This window comes from Tiliqua scincoides, chromosome 4 (genome assembly GCF_035046505.1).
Source record: "Tiliqua scincoides isolate rTilSci1 chromosome 4, rTilSci1.hap2, whole genome shotgun sequence".
Taxonomy (NCBI): Eukaryota; Metazoa; Chordata; class Lepidosauria; order Squamata; family Scincidae; genus Tiliqua; species Tiliqua scincoides.
The window spans coordinates 115056866-115078413 of record NC_089824.1 but is presented as its reverse complement, the minus strand read 5'-3'; the positions used below and the strand labels follow the sequence as shown (position 1 = coordinate 115078413).

Genomic DNA, 21548 nt, shown 5'->3' with positions numbered 1-21548 from the left:
TGTACAAGGTTTTGATTGCAGGGTCAGATTTTCATTACCTGATTGACAGAACTGGTCTTGCTTTCCCATCCTGTCTTTCTTGCCAGTGGTACTCAAACTTTTCCCAGCGGTATTAAAACTTTTCTGGCCAGTGGCTCCCTTGACCCCTGTGGCTGTTGGCCTTGACTCCCCATCATGTTCCCGAGGGTTGGAAGTGACATCATTAAACAGGAAGTGGCCAGAAATATTAAATATATTAAATATATTAAATATAATATATTATAATATAATAGTTAATTATATATTTAATATTTATTTTAATATTAATTATATTAATCATATCATTAATTAAATGCAGATCTTAAAAATATATTATTAATACACAGCAATATACATGCTTTATAAATGATTAGCTGCTGATCACTGTTGGAGACAGGATGCTGGAGTAGACAGATTTTGTCTGGTCCAGGAAGACTCTTTTTTTTTTTTTTTAGCTTTGTAAGCATACCAATAGAATTGTTTTATCAAATGAACTTTGTGAACAACCAGTCTGACCAACATTACACACACACACACACCCCCCTGTGGTCCCCAATCCCACTAGTCATTTCTCCCATTCTCCTTAGATAGGATTGAATGCTTTATTAATTTAATGAAATTAAATTTTTCCAGCAGCTGGTGGGGAAAACAAAAATAGACCATAAAAATATATCAGAGCTGATAAGGGTTTGGTTAGGAAGCTGATTTGTCTCCTATACTAGGAGATGCACATCTCAAGCCTATGCATGTCTACTCAGAAGTCCCATTAGAGTCAATGGGGCTTACTCCCAGGAAAGTGTGGATAGGATTGGGCTGGCAATCACTTCATCAATGGCTGATGAGTATTCCCTTCAAACAGCAAGTTTCATCACTTTAAAAATACAGCCTTTCCTCTTCAGTCAAACAACAAGATGAATAAATCACTTTAAAAACAGTACCCTTTTTCTGCTCCTGGCCAAGTAAAGTGTGTGCTTCTCTCTCTCTCTCCCCCCCCCCCCCCCCGCCAACTTTTTATGGAAACAACTTTAAGTGACCTGGTGACTGGTAAAATAGGAAGCATTTTATTTGGGGAGGGGGAGGAAAGGTTTGGAGATCGAAAGGGGGGAGTGGAAGAGGGAGGGGGTGAAAAGAGAGATTCCACTTTGTTGAGAAGTGATCCCAGGCTGGGAACTAGGAACCAACCAGACAAGGATCAGCGAGGGTTAAGGACTGCAAGCTGAGCATGGTCAGTACTTGCCAGATGAGTTTTGGAAACAACATGCAGCAAACACAGAAGGCAGCAGCTTCTGAGTGGAGGGAGAAAAGGGCTTTCTTCTGCTTTAAACTCCTGTTCTGCTTTCAACTCAACTGCTTTCAACTCTGCTTTAAAATAAAGCGCTGACAATGGGCAGAAGACGGGCTCATATTCTGCCCAGGGGTGTGACTGTATCGTTGCTAGAGGACATCCTGTGCCTCCCTTTTGAGTTCCTGGCGCCTCACAGTTTGAATAACACTGCCCTATCCTATCATACCTCATGCTAAATGGAATGTGCTATCTTGAGTTATCAAGGCAATGAAGGCAGTGCATGCATGTTTAACATAAATAGCAAATGGTTCTGAATTCCATTCATCTGATTTTGTAATCGGGATAATGATGATTGTAATGCATTTCATTTTCATACAAGGTGTTGCTGTAACAATTTAGCAGATGTTAAACAATTGTGAATGAGATTGTAAGGAGGTGTGGTCTGGAGATTAAGCTGTAGTCTTGTCTGGAAAAGCCAAGCAGAATTAGCTGCCTTGGATGGGAGACCAAAGCTGTTGGCAGATCTCTGTGGAGGAGTGTAAAAGAATGTGGAGGAATCAGCTGGCAAGAAATGGATAACATCTTGAGAAACAGTCTGAGGTTTGATTTGCAGCTGCCTGTGAAAGTTTGGAAACGCAAGAGCTGGCAAACCAGGATGATGACTGCACTATAAAGGGAACCGTCTGGAGAAACGGAGCGTTCTATGACTGTCTTTCATGGAATAATACTTGTAAAAACCCCATTGAAAATGAGGTTTATGGTCACCCTGGCTATGTAAACCTCCTTGAATCTATGAGAAAAGTTTATATACTGTAGATCATGTAGTGGGCTATCAGTATTTGTAGATAATGCATTCCAGGACCCCTTGTGATATCAAATTCAATGGATAATGAAATCCATTGCTGCAGGGCCTCAGAGGACTTCCCAGACATGACTGAAAGTCATTGGGGTGAACCAGAAGTGACTTCTGGTTGTGTCCAGTAGGCCTTCTGAGGCCTGGGGAAGCTGCATGCACCTCAGAATATCTCTGGATGTGACTGGAAGTTGCTGGCACTGGGCCTCAGAAGGCCTCCCAGATGTGACCATGCTGGGTTTGCACCAACAACTTCAGGTTGTGTCCAGCAGGCCTGTGAGGCCCTTTAGCCATGTACTTGGCATCCACTAATATGGAAATCCGTGGTGGCTGAGCCTGTGGATAAGGAGGACCCACTGTAAATAAATATGTGATTATTTGTGTTTGATCCTAGACTACAAACCTGTATAGTTACTGTATTGAATACTGTTGTCCAGTGGTTCTTTCACATTTAGCACTGGGACCCACTTTTTAGAATGAGAATCTGTCAGGACCCACCAGAAGTGACATCATCAAGCAGGGACATTTTAAACAATCCTAGGCCGCAATCCTACCCACACTTACCCAGGAGTAAAGGCAGGCTGTGCAGCATGGCCTTTCCCAGTTTGAAGAGACACTTGGCCAACAGTCTGAGGCTAAGAGGCAAAGAAGGAAAGCCCATAGCCAGGGAGACAGACCAGGGACAGACTGCACTTGCTCCCAGTGTGGAAGGGATTGTCACTCCCGAATCGGCCTTTTCAGCCACACTAGACGCTGTTCCAGAACCACATTTCAGAGTGTGATACCATAGTCTTTCGAGACTGAAGGTTGCCAACATCAAGTCCCATTTACTATCATTGTTAAAAGAATAGACATAGTAGCTTGTTAAAAGTACAGGTCTGTAGCATTTCCCCAAATGCAGTCACATACCATGGTAACATCAAGTCTAATATATTAAAAATAAAATATTGAAATAAATGGGTACCCACCTGAAATTGGCCCATGACCCACCTGGTGGGTCCTGACCCACAGTTTGAGAAACGCTGCTGTAGTCAATTGTATTTGTGTAATAACAATAACTAGGTATTTATATACCACCTTTCTGATCATCGGATTACTCCTCTGACATAGGCAGGCGTTTCTGAATCGCTCAAGGGGATTTTTACAATCATAGAGGTTCTCTCTTTTAAGAACCAACAACATTTCAGAATGGATCTTCCTGGTTTGGTCTCACTTCTGGCCTCCAGTTCTCCCATGCAGGCTGACAAGCAGCTCCATCTCTCCCATGGAGGGCAGCCAAGATGGTTCTTGCTCACACCAAGAGCAGGTGCAATCACTTGTCAGCTGCTTCAAGGTCTCTCCATTCTCAGCTGATCAGGGAGCTGCCGGTGGCCCCCAACTTTGTGACCTTCTGATGTTATCTTCGGGCTAACGGAGGCTCTACCCTCTAGACCAGACCTCCTGCCCTCCTGTGTTTCTAAACATAAGAAGTAAACATAGTAAAGCTATAATAAAAATACAATATAAAAGATGGAAAAAATGGCGGGGCAGGGGGTGAGTGGATAAATGGAACATTCTGTTAAATAAATCCAAGCAAATCTTATGGGATGACTGCTGTATATGTAGTCTGTCATTGACGAAAATGTTATGCATCACATACTTGTATATACTGCTTTACTGCATAGCCCCAAGGGCTATTAATTGAGTCAAGGCATTTATACCCTATGTTTCCAGAAGTTCAAGGTGGCTTACATTACTTGATAAAATGTAGATTAATATCCAAATTTTAAAATCCAAAACACACTTAAAAGCCAGCTCAGCAAATAGAAGCAACAGTTTTAAAAACCCATAGGTTGTAGTAGGTTAAAAGGCAATATACAGCAAGCTAAAAATGCTAAGGCAGCAACAAATATATCCATGATAAAAGCAATAAACCAGATAAAAACAGCCAGCAATACCCCACCTTTACCTGATCCCAAAAGCTATGTTTTTAGGCCTCGCTGGGGGAACTCTCTACTGCAGGGTCAGATTTTAGGTTTTCTGGTAGTGAGTTCCATAAAAGTGATGCACAGTTAACTGAGAAGGCCCTGTTTCTCACTGTTTCACCCTTGACTTCTCCCAGTGGTGGAGATAGATACTGTGATTCCCAGCTGTATAGGGATTTAAAGTTAAGTACCAGCACCTTGAATATGTGCAGGAAATGAATGGGCAGCCTGGAGTTGAATAGTTGCTGGAGCAGCAGCTCAACTGCGTAAAACCATTGAATCCCTGTAACCATGCAAGCCACTGCATTCTACACTAACTGTAATTTCTGCACTGTCTTCAAAGGCAGCCCCGCATAGAGCACATTATAGTAGTCTAAACAGGATATCACCAAGGCATGGACCAGTGTAACCAGGTCCTACTAACTCTGGCAAGGGCTGCAGCCAAAGATGGGCAAAGGCCCCCCTGGCTGTAGCTATCATCTGGGCATCCAGGTGATCATCTGGGCATCTGGGCATCCCTTGGCAGTGCACCTGCTCCTTCAGAGGGAGGGCAACCCCATCCAAATAATAATAATAATAACAATAACAGTATTTATATACAGCTTTTCAACAAAAAGTTCCCAAAGCGGTTTACAGGGGGAAAAAATCAAATAACTAATGGCTCCCTGTCCCAAAAGGGCTCACAATCTAAAAATATGCAAAAGAACACAGCAGGCAGCCACTAGAAAAGACACTGCTGGGGGGAGGTGGGCCAGTTACTCTCCCCCTGCTGAATAAAAGAGGAGCACCCACTTGAAAAAGTGCCTCTTACCAGTTAGCAGGTAAGCAGGTTAGCAGGTATCCAAAACAGCTTGATAGTGTAATACTTGTAGATTTCTGAACCAAAATCCTCTCTGTCTTATCCAGATTTAATTTCAGTTTTAGTCATCATCCAGACACCCAGGCAGCGCTCCAGGTCTTCAACAGCCCCTTGGGATCTGATGAAAAGGATAGAGCTGAATTATCATCAGCATACTGATGACCTCTCCCAGCGGTCTCATGTAGATGTTAAATTGCATAGGGGATAGGATGGAACCCTGAGGCACTCCTCAAGATGCCAGGGTGCCAAGTATGAGTCCCCCAGCACCACCACCTGCCCACTCGTCAACTGAGGTTACTGCCTTTGCGGTAGAACAGTGTGAAATGGAGAAGTGTATGAGTATGGCCTGGAGTCTGTGTGGCAGTTATTTAGAAACAATTATGAATGATTTCTTAAATCATTTAATTTAAAATTAAAATGATCATTAAAATGATTAAAATTTAAAATAATTTTAAAATATTTTAAAATATTTTATAAATAAAATAATTTTAAAATATTTTAAAATAAATTTTAAAATAAAATAATTTTAAAATATTAAAATTATTATAATATTAAAATGTTGAATTAATTGGGTAGAAAAGATGCAATGCCCTCTCTAATATTTGTGTGTTCCTTTTATTATTTTAAAAAACTTGAATTTAACATACACAAGTAGCAATATTTAAAAAAAAAAAGCAACATGGTGACTGAGCCTAAATTGGGAAAGAAGGATTTGTGAGAGATAAAACTAGACCCAAACATGGCTGGTCTGGGATTGATTAGTATGATTCTTACTGTAAGACAGATTTTTTTTCTCTGTTTTTAGTAGAAGAGATCTGTGATACTCAAGGACTGTGCAGTTCATTTGTGGACCTTATATAAGGGGTGATAGAAAAGGTTTGATGGGAGCATGGAAACGTAGGTAGGAGGTTTGACAGTTGTCATTAGGGCTGTTAAAAGTGTGTTATCACAGACATCGGTTCAACACAAAAGTATTTTCTTTGTGCGTTCTTTCTCTCTTGCATGCAAATGCGCATTTGTATACACTGAAGTCTGTCAAAAAGCCAAAGTATAAGTTGAAGTTCTTAAGCTTCAAGGTACCATAGAGATCATAGAAAGATAAGAGTTGGGAGGTCATCTAGTCCAACCCCCTGCCAGTAGCAGGAAATCCTCCTAAAGCAGCTCCATTAGGTGCTTGTTGAGCCTTTGCTTGAAGATTTCCAGTGAAGGAGAATCCGCCACCTCCCTCAGCAATCTGTTCCACTGCGAACCGCCCTTACTATCAGGAATTTTTTCCTGATATCCAATTGGAATCTTTCTCTTGCAGTTTGTACCCATTGGATCTAGTTCTACTTTCAGAGGCTGCTGAGAACAAATTTTTTCCTTCTGCCATACGACAACCCTTCAGGTATTTGAAGAACGCTGTCTGATCCCTCTCAGCCTTTTCTTCTCCAGGCTGAACATACCAAGTTCCCTCAACCTTTCCTTGTAGGGCTTGTTCTCCAGCCCTCTGATCATCCTCATTGCTCTACGCTGAACCTGCTCCAGTTTGGCTGCATCTTTCTTAAAGTGGGGTGCCCAGAATTGGACACAGTACTCCAGGTGAGGTCTAACCAGTGCAGAGTAAAGCAGAACCATGACTTTTTGAGACTTGAAAGCTACGGTTCTGCTAATGCAGGCTAAAATTGCATTCGCCTTCTTTGCAGCCACATCACACTGCTGATGTTCATCTTGTGATCCACTGCAACTCAAGATCCCACTCACAAGTTGTATTGCCAGGTCAGGTATCTTCCATTTTATACCTGCGTCTTTGGTTATTTTTTCCTAAGTGCAGAACCTTGCTTTTGTCTCTGTTGAACTTCATCTTATTCATTTCAGCCCAGTATTCCATTTTGTCTAGGTCTTTCTGAAGGCTTCTACTGTATTGCAGTGATTAGGAACATAAGAGGAATATAAGAACAACCTGTGCCCTGGTGCCTTCCACTGCATCTGGCAATCAGAGGCAGCCTACCTCTAAAACCAGGAGCTTGCACATACCTACCATGGCTTGTAACCCATTGTTACCCATGTAACCCAAGTTTGGTTCTCAAACTTTTAGCACCAGGACCTACTTTTTAGAATGAGAATCTAAAAAAAACAAAAACCCACTGGAAGTGATTAAAAAACAACAACACACCCCCCCCACCGGAAGTGATGTCATGACCGGAAGTGACATCATCAAGCAGGACCATTTTTAACAATCCTAGACTGCAATCCTACCCACACTTACCCAGGAGTAAGTCCCATTTACTGACATTGTTAAAAACATGTAGATCATAGCCTGTTAAAAGTATAAATGTGAAACATTTCCCCAAATGCAATCACATGCCATGGTAGTATCAAGTCTAATATATTAAAAATAAAATATTGAAATGAATGGGGTCCCACCTGAAATTGGCCCATGATCCACCTAGTGGGTCCCGATCCACAGTTTGAGAAACACTGTTGCGTTTGCTATTCCTCCCAGCTTGGTTCATCCACAAATTTGATGAGATCCCCTTTTATCCCTTCATCCAAGTCATTGGTGAAGATGTTAAAGAGAATCGGGCCCAAGACAAAGACTTGGGCACCCCACTCAAAACCATCTTCCTGATTGACGTGAAGCCATTGACAAACACCCTTTGTGTATGGCCATCCGACCAGTTGTGAGTCCACCTAATGATAGTATCAGCTAGCCCATAATTTTACTAACTTGCTGATTTGAATGTAATGTGGAACCTTGTCAAATTTTTTACTGAAGTCAAGATAAATTACATCCACATCATTTCCACCATCCAGTAAGCTAGTAACTTGATCAAAAAAGGAGATGAGTTTTGTCTGGCAAGATTTATGTTTGGCAAATCCATGCTGAGTTCTGTTGATCACTGAGTTGTTGTCTAGATGTGTGCAGACTGTGTGTTTTATAATTTGTTCTAATAGTAAACAGTGAACAGAGATAGTAAACAGTTTCCAAAGAATTGAACAAAAATAACTGTGGAAAGATAATGACAACAGCAGCAGATGGACAAATGATGTTTAAAATCAACAATGAAGAAATTGAATCAGTCCAGGATTTTATCTTTCTTGGATCAACACCTGAAATCAAACACAAGATAACTTTAGGCCGCACTGCAATAGTTCACATGAAAAAGACCTGGAAAAGCAAAGATACCTCCCTAAATACAAAACTTACAAGACTTAGAGAGCAATAGTCTTCCCTGTAATGATGTATGGGTGTGAGAATTGGCTTGTAAGAATGGTTGACTGAAGAAGAACTGATGCATTTGAATTGTGCTGCTAGTGAAAATTGTTGTGTATACCATGGACAGCCAGAGAAACCAACAGAGAAGTGCTGGACCTTACAAAACCAGATACATTGGCTATAGCTGACTGACTTTGGCCATAGCAAGTGTGCAAATTCACTAGAGAAGGCAATGATGCTAGGAAGTGTTAGTGGAACAACAAGAAGAAGAAGGGGCAGACAAAGAACAAGCTGGCTCGACACCATCAAAACAGATACAAAGATCAAATCCAACAATTGAAAGAAGCTGTGCTTGACAGGTCATCATGGAGAGCTCTCGCCTATAAAGTCACTGTCAGGCTCGACTAAATGGAAAATGAACAACAACTGTGGAAAATGGTAGTATAAGCAGACAATGACATTACCACTTAAAAAAAAGGAATCTGCCCTTATATTGATTCATTCCATTAGTTCTTCCAGCTATTTACTGTGTACGTTGACTAACAATGACTTTCTATGGTTTCAGACGGTGTCTTTCCCAGGCTTACTGGGAGATACAAAGATTTCAACCTGGGATCATCTGCATGCAGAACATGTGCTGTAATACTGAATCATGACTCTTGTATACCTGGTCCAGCCCCCCCCCCCCAGTCACAAACCATTTTGTGATTTACCTTTTACACTTTTATCTTGCTGATTCTTTAAAACTTAGAGTGATCTATATGGAACTCTATATGGTCTCCTGTTCACTTCAATCAGATCCACTACCATTTAACTTCAGCAGTGTTACAGCATCAGGTACTCCCTGGCCATTTAGGCTGTATGTCCCATCCTTTTTTAGGTTTTTCACCACTATTGTGTGATGTACCTGAAGAAAACCAATAGACTTGTAAGCATACTCCATTATAGGCTTGTCCTTTTATTTCCCTCTCAGTTTTGTTTATAGTTTTACTTGACAATTGTATTGAAAGGTCCATAAACCAAAATAGCTTTCTTATTTGCTTGGATACATTAGTGAGTGTAAATGAAACCTTGGTATTTAAAGGCAATAAATGGTGAGGAGAAACAAGGCCATCCATCAGTATTGTGCCAGCTGTGAGCTTCTAGAGACATCTGGTTGAAGATAAAGTGATGGACTGAATGGGTTTTGGCTTAAACTAGCAAAGCTGTTCTTAAACAAATTTAAAACCCCAAAACAAATTGCTTTGTTCATAGCAGCAACTATAAAACAATTTTTCTTTGGTATTTTGTTTATTTTAACGCAGTTTCCTATCCCATCTATTTCTTAGGTCAAATGTGGTAGCTGCAACACTTCCAAACCTGGATTTTTTGATTTTGAAGGAAAGCAGAAGTGGTAAGTGGAAATGCCTAACAATTCCTAGCTATTTCCATTTATTTTTTCAGATCCCTTTGAGTTTTCTTTAGAGAATGCTGGAGTGCTGGACTTTCAGCTTATTTTGTGTGAATTGATGGCATCTTAGGGTCTACAGTGGTATTTGGGGTCCCTCCCATCTCCTATCTTTTTAACTTATGTCATGGTGGATGGAAAGCAGTGGTACAGTGGTAATCTGAATGCTCTTTTATGGGTTTAGCTCTTTAACATTCCCCAGCAAATATTCAAAAATAGTTTAAAATGGCGCAGTACAGAGCTGATCTTACTATGGTTGGATATTGTCTTGTAGTCAAGGAAGTCAGGAATGTCCTACTGAAGCCTGTCTTTTTGTAGTTGAATCATGATGTTTTCTGATAGCAAGACAGGAATGAAGGCTCCTTGCCCCTTGTTACAGGGTTTTGATATACAGGGCATATCAAATTTACACACATTTTATAGTGTCAAATTTATTATTGTATAATTCACACACATATTGTAATTTACACATATATTACATCTTTATTTGAAATATTTTTATCCCGTCTTTCCTTTGCAGGAGCAGATGCCAAAGGTGGCTTACTATTTATAATTAAAATATACAATATGTAAAAAAAAAAATGAATAAAATCAGAGAAAATAAAGGCTTTTGGAGGAGAGCAGAACTATTTACAACCAATGTACTGCTGCAGAGGCACAGGATGCAGGCAACCCATCACTCAAACACTAGATGGAACAAAAATGTTTTTTGTCTAAATACCATGAGGGAGGGGATAGATTTTAATTCTCCAGGCAGGGAGTTCCATAATTGTGGCACCACTACCAAGAAGGCTTGCTCCCATACCGCCATCCCCCTAACTTTGGAAAAAGGCGACACTTGCAGGAAAGCCCCCTCAGATGATGTAAGAGGGTAGGCTGGAATATATGGGAGAAGGTGGTCCCTCAGATAACCTGGCCCCAAACCGCAAAGGGCTTTAAAAGTCAATACCAGCACCTTGAATTGGGCCTGGAAACAAATGAGCAGCCAGTGCAATTGCTGAAGCAGCGGTCCGACAGAGTCAGACCACCTAGCTACAGTAACCACCCTGGCTGCCGCATTCTGCACTAATTGTAGCTTCCAAACCATCTTCAAGGGCAGCCCCACATAGAGCATGTTACAGTAACCTAATCTAGAAGTAACTAGGGCATGGACCACCATGGTCAGGTCCGATTGACTCAAGTATGGCTGAAGCTGGTGCACTAGCCAGAACCGGGCAACACACCCCTAGCTACTGCTGCCACTTTACTGTCCAGGGAAAGCTGTGAGTCCAGGAGCACTTCCAAATAGTGCACCTGCTCCTGCAGGAGGAGTGCAACCCCATTCAGAACAGGCAGATGACTCAGTACCTGCATCTAGTCCTAGGCAAAGATCATCCAACAGGGAGACCAAGGCTGTCTTTGTCCCAAAGTCTAGCCTGAAGCAGGATTGGAAGGGGTTAAGATAATCAGTCTCATCAAGGACCCCCTGGAGCTGAGATGCCACCAGCTGCTCAATCACCTTACCCAAGAAAGGAAGATTAGATACTGGTCAGCAGTTGTTTAGATTGGTGGAACCAAGTGATAGTTTTTTTCAGAAGTGGACACATAATTGTGATCTTTAGGATGCTAGGCATCATTCCCTCCTGCAAAGATAAATTTACAAGGTATTCCACCCAATTGGCCTGACCAACCCTGGCAGATTGAATTAGTCATGCTGGACCAAGGGTCAAGCAGGTACAATGACGGTCTCAAACTCCAGAGGACCCTATGCACATCTTCAGTCCATAACAGTTGAAAAGAATCCAGAATGGTGGAATTGAGAGATGCCATAGCGACAACTTCTGGAATTGTTAAACCAGAGTCCAAGTCACAATGAATATGATCGATTTTATCTGCAAAGTGCCTTGCAAACCCATCACAGCTGGCATTAGAGCCTTCTAACTCGTTTGCCAAAGAGACTGAGTAGAGCAGATCATGAACGACTAGAAAAAGCTCTGCTGGATGGCGCTTTGTAGATGCAATGATGGCAGAGAAAAATGCTTTCTTTGCTGCCATCACTGCCACAGAATAGGCCTTAAAATGGGTTCTAGCCTGTGTTTAATCAGACTTATGAGAGTTTCTCCATCGTCACTCAAGGAGTCAGCCAAGTCTTAATTGTCCGCAGCTCCTCAGTAAATCAGGGCTCAACAGCAAGGCTGAGGTAGTTCAGGAGCAATCGGATCCAATGCTCTAGCTGCCTTCTCATGCCATAGGGCAGCCAGATGAATCAGCAGTCCAGGAGGCTGGGAAACTCCCAGAGCCTCGGGAAACCATCTGGATCCATCAGTCTCCATTGGCTGAACGTGCAGTTTGGTCAACTCTAGCTCTATTTGAGTTAGGTGTTGCCAGACTAAAACTCACCAGATAGTGATCTGTCCATGACAGAGGAGTGATTTTAGTGTCCTCCATCGCCAGATCACCCTTCCAATATCCACCAGTGAATGCATGGTCCAATGTGTGCCCTGCGACTTGCATAGGGTCCGTAATCCGCTGAGACAGACCAGTGGTTGCTATGGTGTCCATGAAGTCCTGAGCTGCCAATGACTGAGCTGCCAGTGAGCTGCCAAATTCCTCAGCACTAACAGGTGTGGGTACTCCAGTACTACTGCTGAGACCACCTTGGTCAACTCTGGTGGGGAGACTGAAGGGCAGCCAGGTGAACCATACTCCAGCAGTGTCCCTAACCTGGCTCATCCCTGTAGCATGATGTGGGAGTCACTCAGACCTAGCATACTGTGCAGCAGGGTATCCAGTGAGGGAGATGTGATCCCGAGAGACAAAGGCAACACTACCCGCTTGCCCCTGTAGCTGTGGCTGCTGCAGCACTCAGTAGCCTGGTGGACACAGCTAGGAGAGGCTCATACCCCCAGCTGCCTCCAGCCAAGTCTCCGTGATGCAAGCAAGGTCAACATTCTCATCCAGGATTAGATCCTGTTTCGGTCATCTCTTGTTATTGACCGACCTGGTATTTAGCAACAGCAGTTTTAGGTCACAGGGGTTACTACGGGGCACTCTCCAGATTCTGGGGTTGGGGAAAGGCCCAGAAAGAGGAAAGGCCTGCTGATGATCGTTCTTCCTGCTCCTGAAATGATGTGGCCAACCCCCACTGCCATATCGCCCTTGCTCATTACTCTTACGATAGGAGCGCCACCACTCCCTGGATATCCCAACACATTATCACAGCAAGGTCTTACCTACCCTAGACAATTACAAAATACAACCTACAATACACACAAGACATTGCAGAACATGATTACAAACAACAATGCTGCCTCCTGTATGTCTACAGCAGTCCCTCTAGCAGATTAAGAGGCAGGAAAGCAGAGAGAATCCAACCTGACAGAGAGTTGCTATCAACCTCCATGTCCTGAAGGAGTCCCACCACATCCTACACCTCCCAATGTTCTCCACCGTCTCTCACCGGGGTTACAGAGATGGGAAAGTACAGGGGACTTGTTGCTCAGAGAGGAAATTCCTTCTGGTGCTGTAGCTCTTAATTGCCCAAAAGTGTTGACTTCCAATCACAAGGTACACAAATAAGGGTGTCTTAGAATGCAGTTTGAGTGTTCAATGTTGGGGAGCTGCTGATGGAGAACAACATTAAAATAATAGTGGTTCTGTGCTTCTGACTCATACTGAGTAATGATTGTTCTTCCCTCCTGTCTATGTCCCAGGGAAGCTTGGAAAGCACTGGGTGATAAAAATCCTGAGCAAGCAATGCAAGAGTACATTGCTACTGTGAAGAAACTGGACCCCACTTGGAATCCTCAGGTAAGTTAATTTACAGTCTTATATTTAAAAGAAAGTTCAATTGGAACTTCTTCCAAGTAATCATGTAAAGCAGCAGTTCCCAGATTGTGGGTTGCAAACCACCAGTGGGTCGCAACCTGATTTTTGGTGGATCATGAAAAACCTCTCTGAGCAGGAAAAAAAACTGGAGCTATTTTTCCCTTCTGAGACGGCAGAGATGGAGCTTATGGTATATGCAGTTATCCAAGTCTGCAGATAAGGGGGGCCAACTGTACCTCCTTGTCAGAATAGATATGGAGTCATCTTCTTTGATCTGGCATTGATTCTTGGTAAACAAGTTGCTGCTGTGGCTGTGATTATTCCCCCACAAACTGCATTTGTTATGTACCCTATATCCTTTTTGTTTTGTGCTTTAAACATTGAAAACATGAAAAATATTCAATCATATTTATTTATGTTTTTATACCACCCTTCCTCCAATGAGCTCAGGGCAGTGTACACAGCTGCTCCTCTCCTTTTGTCCTCACAACAACCCTGTGAGGTAGGTGAGGCTGAGAGAAAGTGACTGGCCCAAGGTCAACCAGGAAGCTTCATGGCTGAGGTGGGATTCGCACCTGGATCTTCCAGGTCCAAGTCCACCTCCCAAACCACTACACCACCCTGGCTCTATCATACAAAAACAAAAAGGCCATTCCCAATAATCACGGGGGAGGGAGGAGAAAACATGTTAGAGAACTTCAGTACCTTACCTCATGATATTGAGATTTGTTGAATTTTTCCAATACTAAAAAAAATCTAGTCAAATGAAAGAAAAAATTGACATAAGCAAGTCTGTATAACCAACTGCATTTGATTCCAGAATGCATTCTTTACACTGTAGTACATTTCATCTTATTATTGTAGTACATTTTCCTCTTGAATCCAACTGTACAGGTTTGCATAATCAAATGTTTAGCTAAACTAAGAGCACACCATACTCAAAGTTCTGACCCAGGGGAAAGTTTACACAAAGAGGGGAGATGAAAGATCATAACATGCATATCTTTAAAAGGTAGTGTCATTTCTTATACAGAGCAAATAGTAGCTAACACTTCAACCACAAGGGGGCAGATACTGGGCAACTCTATAGGAAGAAGAGTCCCTTTTGATAAACCACAGCCCCAGCACAATGAAGTAGTAGACCTAAATGTGTTATTTAGAAGGAGTTTAATAGCCTGTTATCTCTTAACCTAATTGAAATCTTCAGCTAGATAGGATGGTCTTTACCAAACTTTGTAAGGTTGTTCTGTTCCCCTGAAACAGTGGATTGTACCTGACATTGTGACTGACTTTGTTTTTGACATCACCATTGCTGCTCCTTCTATTATGTTGCCTTTATTTTAACTCACTATTATTTTATGCTTGTTAGGGGCCCCGGTGCATAAAAAGGGGGGGGCCATAGGCTCCAGGTGCCACCCTCAGGGGGTTGACACCACTAGTGTCCAAAAGCACTAAAATCATGAATTGTAGGAATAATTCCATCATGTTATATGCCATTTGATGTGTAATTTACAGCAGAATGTAATGAAAAAACCAGAGTGAAATATCTCAATTCTATCAAAAGTTATGGCCAAAAAACCAGGAAATAAAAATGCAACTCTCTTATGTAACAAAAAGTACATTTCTTTAACTCAAAACAGATCAGTGAGACTGAGTGTTCAAAGAATTGATGCTATTATGACACAGCACGGAACCAATAAGTTGTTATTAAGGTGACACCCTCGGGGGGGGTGACACCATTAGTGCCAAATTGTGGAAATCATGGTTTAAGGAACAATACCATCATGTTATATACCATTCGATGCATAATTTCCAATGAAGTGCAGTGAAAAAAACCACAGTGAAATATCTGTGTTCTATCAAAAGCTATAGCCAAATAACCAGATAAGAAAAATACAATTGCCTTATGCCATTAAAAGTTGATTTCCTTAACTCTCAACTGACCAATGAGTCTGAATGTTCTGAGAGCTAACAAGGTGTTGTTATAATACAGTGTGGAACCAATAAGATGTTATGAGTTAGCTCCCTTTTCCATGTATCAGAGCTAATACTAGAACTCTTATTCAGTTGTGTGAGTGTTATCTAGTTGGCCACTTTTTTGTTGGTCATTGTTTGGTTGGGTAACCTGTACTGCTCTGTAGTAAAATAAATAAAGTTAATGGTGCATGAGTTAATAACCATGAGTTATCAGACCAGGTGACTCCAACCCTAGTGTTCCCGTTGGTGGGAAGGTTGGTTGTTTTTGTACACTGGCTTAGGTGAAACAGGCCTACAAAATTGAGGGTCAGAAAAGTTTTTCCCAAATTTTATGGTGGTTTGATATGAATTTGGGGTGCCGATTACAAAATGGCATCCATTTTGCCCTATCACGTCCAGTTTTGTAGATATAATATAGCCTCATTAGTGAATGGTTCAAGCAGCTTCTTCATGAGGAAGCCATGGTGTAGGCTTCCTTATGAGGAAGCTGCTTGAACCATTCACTAAAGAGACTATGACGTGTCTCCAAAACTAGGCATGATAGGGCAAAACGGATGCCATTTTTGGAACTGGCACCCCAAATATACCCAGGAATTGGTGTAACATTTAAGGGAGCTGTTGCAACGCAATGCTACTTGGGAAGCACCCAGGGTTTAGAACCTTGGTACCTGAGTGAGGGTGCTAAAAGCAGAAGCACTCTGAGGGTTTGAAAGTTAGAATTAGAGCAGTAAGAAGTCAGAGCAATGAGAGACACAACAGACATTCAGGGAGTTGAGAGCAGGGAGAGCTGAGCCGGAAGTAGGACGGTATGAGATTGAGAGAGAAGTCCGCCTCCCGGCTAACTTCCTCAGACTTTTTATTCATTCTCAAAACACATGATGACACTAGAGAAAATTATTGAAGGTTATTGAAATCTGCACTGCTAAGAAACCTGCTGGCTCTGGCTTGACCGCAATACACATTCCTAGATATGCACTTTTTCATAACATCCTTTGTTTACCGGCTACTAGGTGAAAACTCAGCCTTCGCAACTGGCCCACTCTGGCGTGCCTGAGTGTGTGTGTGTATGTGTGTGGGGGGGGGACCCAGCAAGTTTGCTTGCCGGCCTACCGGTTGCCATGTTACCAAGGCTAAGCTCAGCGCCTGTGTAGATAACCACTACAGGAGCAAAATGTGTGTTGGTCTGTGTGATTTTTAAAGTGGATTCTAAACATTAATGGTGCACTATAGTCTATCAGTGGTTATTAACCTTAATAGCTACATTAAACCTCCAGATGCAGGGGGACAGTGTGTCAGTGAGTTGGGGACAGATCCAGTGTTTGTGTTGGGGAGAGTATCTTAACTTCAGAGCCCAGGTCAACCAGTCAGGTAGACCTGGGCTCCTGGTTGAACTTTGGCCTCTGTGACTGAGGTTTGCTGCGTGGGTAGTCTTGGGCTCCCACCTGGACTTGGAGACCAGATCTACCTGCTGGGTAGACCTGGGCTCCCATTCTGACTGACCTCTTGAGCTACCTCTTCCAAGTGGGTAGACCTAGGCTCCAGGTTGAACTTTGGCCTCCGTGGCCAAGGTTTGCTAGGCAGGTAGACCTAGGCTCCCACCCAGACTCACACTCCAGATTAATTTTGTCATATGGGGAGGGGGGAGGTGGTGGTCAAAAATTTATGGGCCCCCAATGCCAAATGACCTAGTTACGTTACTGCCCAAGTGGACTAAAAATGGCATATAAAATATAAATTTGAAAATATTTGCCAAGGGCTCTAAAGTCTGAGCATTTTGAAGTTCAATATATTAATATGTAATAAATATACTTTTATGTGCAGCTCTGTTTAAGGCAATGCTGTCAAAATTGGGAGAGAGTTGATGGAAAACTGGTAAACCACACTTTATTTTCCTTGTGTTTTCTTGTTTTGATTATGTTGCAGTTTGATTGTGTTGCCATATAGCTAGTTAACATTTGGGCCACTAGAGGGAGCTCTGATTTTAATTTGTCACAATACTGCAGTACTGTGGCCTTTTCAGCCACACTAGACGATGTTCCAAAACCCTTTCAGAGCGCGATACCATAGTCTCTCGAGACTGAAGGTTGCAAACAACTGCAGTACAGTACTCATAGCAATCATGAGCTTCCAATTTTATCTTAGAAAATTGTGTTGACACTAGTAAGTGGATTATCAGTCTTTCCTTGGTTTTACATTTAAATGTACTAAATCCAGTATGATTTGGTGTCTCTGAACATATGAACAGTGGAGGTAGCAACAGGAAAAAACCACCTGTTTTCTGTTCATTTTTCTTATGAGAACATAACAATTGTTTTCTGAGCAAGGATCCACCTTGCCCAGTGTCTAGGCAACCTCTGGCAGTAAACAATGCATGAAGGTGATGGCCTTTTCCTCCCCTGCCCCCAGCATTTGGTATTCCTAAGTTTGCCTCTCTAAAGTGAGGTACCATTGTGGGGAATCTCCTTGCCCTGCTTGTGAGTTTCCAGAGCATTTGGCTAATCACTATCGGAAACAAAATGTTAGGTTAGCTGAAATGTTCCTCTGAATCCAGCAAGGCTGTCTTATTTTCCGCTTCTCTAAATTTTACACTGTTGATGGTCTACACTAGGGGTGTCCAAACTTTTTGACAGGAGGGCCACATCATCTCTCTGACACTGTGTCGGAGGCTGGGAAAAAGAGAATTAATTTACTTTTCAAATTTGCATAAATTTACATAAATGAATATATTAGAGATGGAACTTATATGAATGAATGAAGGTCCTGCATTAGCTCAAGGCCTATAAAAGGTCTTTCCTTTGCTGCAGTTGCTACGTCACAGATGTGAAACAGCAAGTAGTGGAGGGAGCCCTCATTCCACAGCTCATGTGCGAGGTCGAACAGTTGGCTGGCACGCCGAGTGCAGTTGCATCAGGTCAGCATGGGCTCCAGCAAGTCTTTGGAGGGCCAGAGGCTCATTGGGAGACTGGGGGCACCCAGAGGGCCAGATTGGGAGTCCTCGGGGGTTGCAAGTGGCCCCATGGCCGGGGTTTGGGGCCACTTGGGGTCTACACCTATCTTTTTCATAAATTACCCAGTTTCCCTGGGCCCTGAAAATCTGAAGCTGAACCACATAGAGAGAGGCTGTATACTTGCTGCTTTGCATTTGTTAGAGCCCAATCCTGCAACCACTGTAACAAAAGTGCTGCAAGGCACTCCTGTGCCAGTGGAGAGTAAATGGTGCTGGTGCTGAAGCCTGTGCCAGTCAGCGCTGCGCCTTAGAACCAAGAAGATGACAGTGGAGTGCAGGCAGCAGTAAGTACTACCACTGGCCAGTAGAGAGATTTTTCAGGGCAGGGGGAGGGTGTAACTGGGTAGAGGGAGGGCAGAGCAAGGGGAGGATCAGGCCTGGGGGCAGAGACAGCAGCAGGCTTTGCCGCTGAACCCTGTGCCCCGTCTTGAATTGGAAAGCCCTACATGGACCTCGTTGGTTCTGTACCCACTAAATAGTGGGCACAACTCCGAGGAGACCCATTGCCTGCTGCAGTGCTCAAAATGGGGTAAGAGAATGTTTGTGGCAGCTGCTCCAGCCCCACAGGATACAGCAGTGGACATTTTGTCACCACTGCTACTCAAGGCAGCACCGGGCCTTAGGATTGGGCTGTCTGTTGTGTGTGTGTGTGTGTGTGTGCACGTGCGTGTTTTTTTTTTTTTTTTTATCAAGGGTTGTAAAAAATACTTCTAGTTTCAGGGCAAAAGAATATGACCATGAGTGTGTGAAGGGGAAACATGTAGCTAGTCTGTCCTTAAAAGCAGGTAGGCTTGAAAGTAAATGAAGTGGCAGTAGGAGCTGTTTCAAGCATAAAATAGACCTAGAAAATAAATTGCTTGTTGGGAAAAGTGATCTGTTTTTTTCTGTAGGATAGTCTCTAGAGGGCAGCATTTCATCAACTGTGCAACCATCCATAGTAGAAATCTGAGATCAAAGATCTGTTATTCTTACCATGTTTAAAATCCGACAGATATATAATTTCATAATTCACTTGAACATTATATTGAAGAAAATGATACCGAAGAAAAGCTGTTTCTTACCCAATAAATGTAGCTTTCCCTGTTGATAACATTTGTTGGTTGAACTGCATTATAGCAAGAAATGTTCAGATAGCAAATAGAATAGATTGAGTTAATTTAGTTAGTAGCTCATGATGCCTTCCAACCAAATCCCCAGATCCAAGGTATCCTAATAGTCTTAAGCTGCTGCTTCTCTGCTGGAAGATCTTAGATATAAGAGAGCAGCACAAACTCTCTTGACAGAAGTTCTTTAAATTTTTTAAAGACTTTAATTTTTACATTGCTGTAGACTTAAAAAAATTAAAACTAATACAGTTGTGCCCCAGTATCTACTGGGGTTCTGTTCCAGACTCCCCTATGTATACCTAAAACTATGGATACTGGGGACACTTTTAAAAAGACAGGGGAAAGTTTAAAAAATCTTGGTTAAACAATATTTTTAAAAATGTTCCCCTATCTTTTTAGGAGGTGTCCTTGGTATTCATGGGTAACTGAAACCATGGATACCAAATCCGTGGATACCGGGGCATGTTTGTAGAATATGCATAATCTTTGTTGGTATCCTTCAGTCTCGGAAGACTATGGTGTCACGCTCTGAATGGTGGTTCACAGAGTGTCCTCTCCAGTGCGCGAAGTCTGGGTAAAGTAGGTATGGAGGATGGGCTGTTACCCATGCAGCAAATTTCCCCTCTCCACGTCGCTGAAATGGTCCAATGGAAAGGCAGAGGCCAATACGATTGGTTCCAGCGGCGTCGCAGGAGTTGCCAGAACGTGACTGTGTTCAGCCATGAACTGCCTCAGGGACTCCGGCTCCGGATTTTGCCTCGAGGTTGACTCCTGAAGCCTTTTCCATAACTGGATGTAGCCACAAGGCAGTGGAGGTTTGGGATCAGAGTTTTCCTTCTCTGAGATGAGCTGTCTTCCCAGGCTGACGAGTCCCATCTACCCGGTGGCTGTTTAGTCGCCTCTTACGACAAGTACAGCCAAACTGATAAAGCATAATGCATAATCTAAGCCTGTATGCTTATCAATGCATACATGATGTATGCATTGTATGTATGTATCAATGCATAATCTAAGCCTGTAATTATAACTTTTGAACAAGCTGGAATTTGTAGATTGTAATTCTGTTACAAAGTTTTTATCTTGACGATTATCCTATGTTTTAAAAGTGTATATTAAAGGTTTCAGATGGGTGTAGGATATAGCAAGATCATCTCTAATTTTTCAGTATAAAGTGGGGGAACTTAAGTTAAATGCAGTTTCTCTGAACTGGAAAATTAATATATGTTAGTTGGAGAGAACACTTTGTCACTGGGAAAAAATATCAAATAAATACCATCTAATAACTAAATTGTGGTTTACAATGAAAACCAGCTCCGCATACCTTGTTCGTTGCCACCTTGTTAGTCTATCCAGTGAGGCATTGTTTCTAGTCAGGAAAAGAAATAGAGGTTTGGTCAGGATTGCTAGAGTTTGAGAGGAGAACAACAGAAAAATGTGTTGGGTCATGACCTAATTTAATTTGGCTGCTTTTATATTCTGCCTTGTATCTTTATTTTGCTGAAGCAGTGATACCCAAAGTCCTACTTTTACTTTGGGAACCCTGTGAGTCAGTAGTTCTCACACGTTTAGCACTGGGACCCACTTTTTAGAATGAGAATTTGTCAGAATTTGTCAGTGATGTCATGACTGGAAGTGACTTCATCAAGCAGGAAAATTTTTAGCAATCCTAGGCTGCGATCCTATCCATACTTACCCAGGAGTAAGTCCCATTTACTATCATTGTTAAAAGCATATACATAGTAGCTTCTTAAAAGTACAGGTCTGTAACATTTCCCCAAATGCAGTCACATAGCCATGGGAGCATCAAGTCTAATATATTAAAAATAAAATATTGAAATGAATGGGGAACCACCTGAAATTGGCTCGCGACCCACCTTGTGGGACCCGACCCACAGTTTGAGAAACACTGCTGTAAGTCTTTGTATGGAGGGGAGGGCAGCAACACGATCACTATGATCATGCTGCTGCTGGGCAGGGAGGGGTTTTTCACTGACCAAGGGGTTGCTGGAGGGTCTCGGGAGCCTGT

General features: G+C 42.4%; 1 protein-coding gene across 2 annotated transcripts in view; it reads left to right on the top strand.

Moving 5' to 3' along the window:
* The window catches only part of ACBD6 (acyl-CoA binding domain containing 6), a 168604-nt gene that overhangs the window by 5854 nt on the left and 141202 nt on the right, over positions 1 to 21548 (top strand). For both annotated transcript variants that reach the window (XM_066624957.1, XM_066624958.1), the window contains exons 2-3: positions 9507 to 9571; positions 13318 to 13414. In XM_066624957.1, coding sequence (XP_066481054.1) covers positions 9507 to 9571; positions 13318 to 13414 — 162 coding nt within the window. The remainder of the gene's footprint in view (positions 1 to 9506; positions 9572 to 13317; positions 13415 to 21548) is intronic.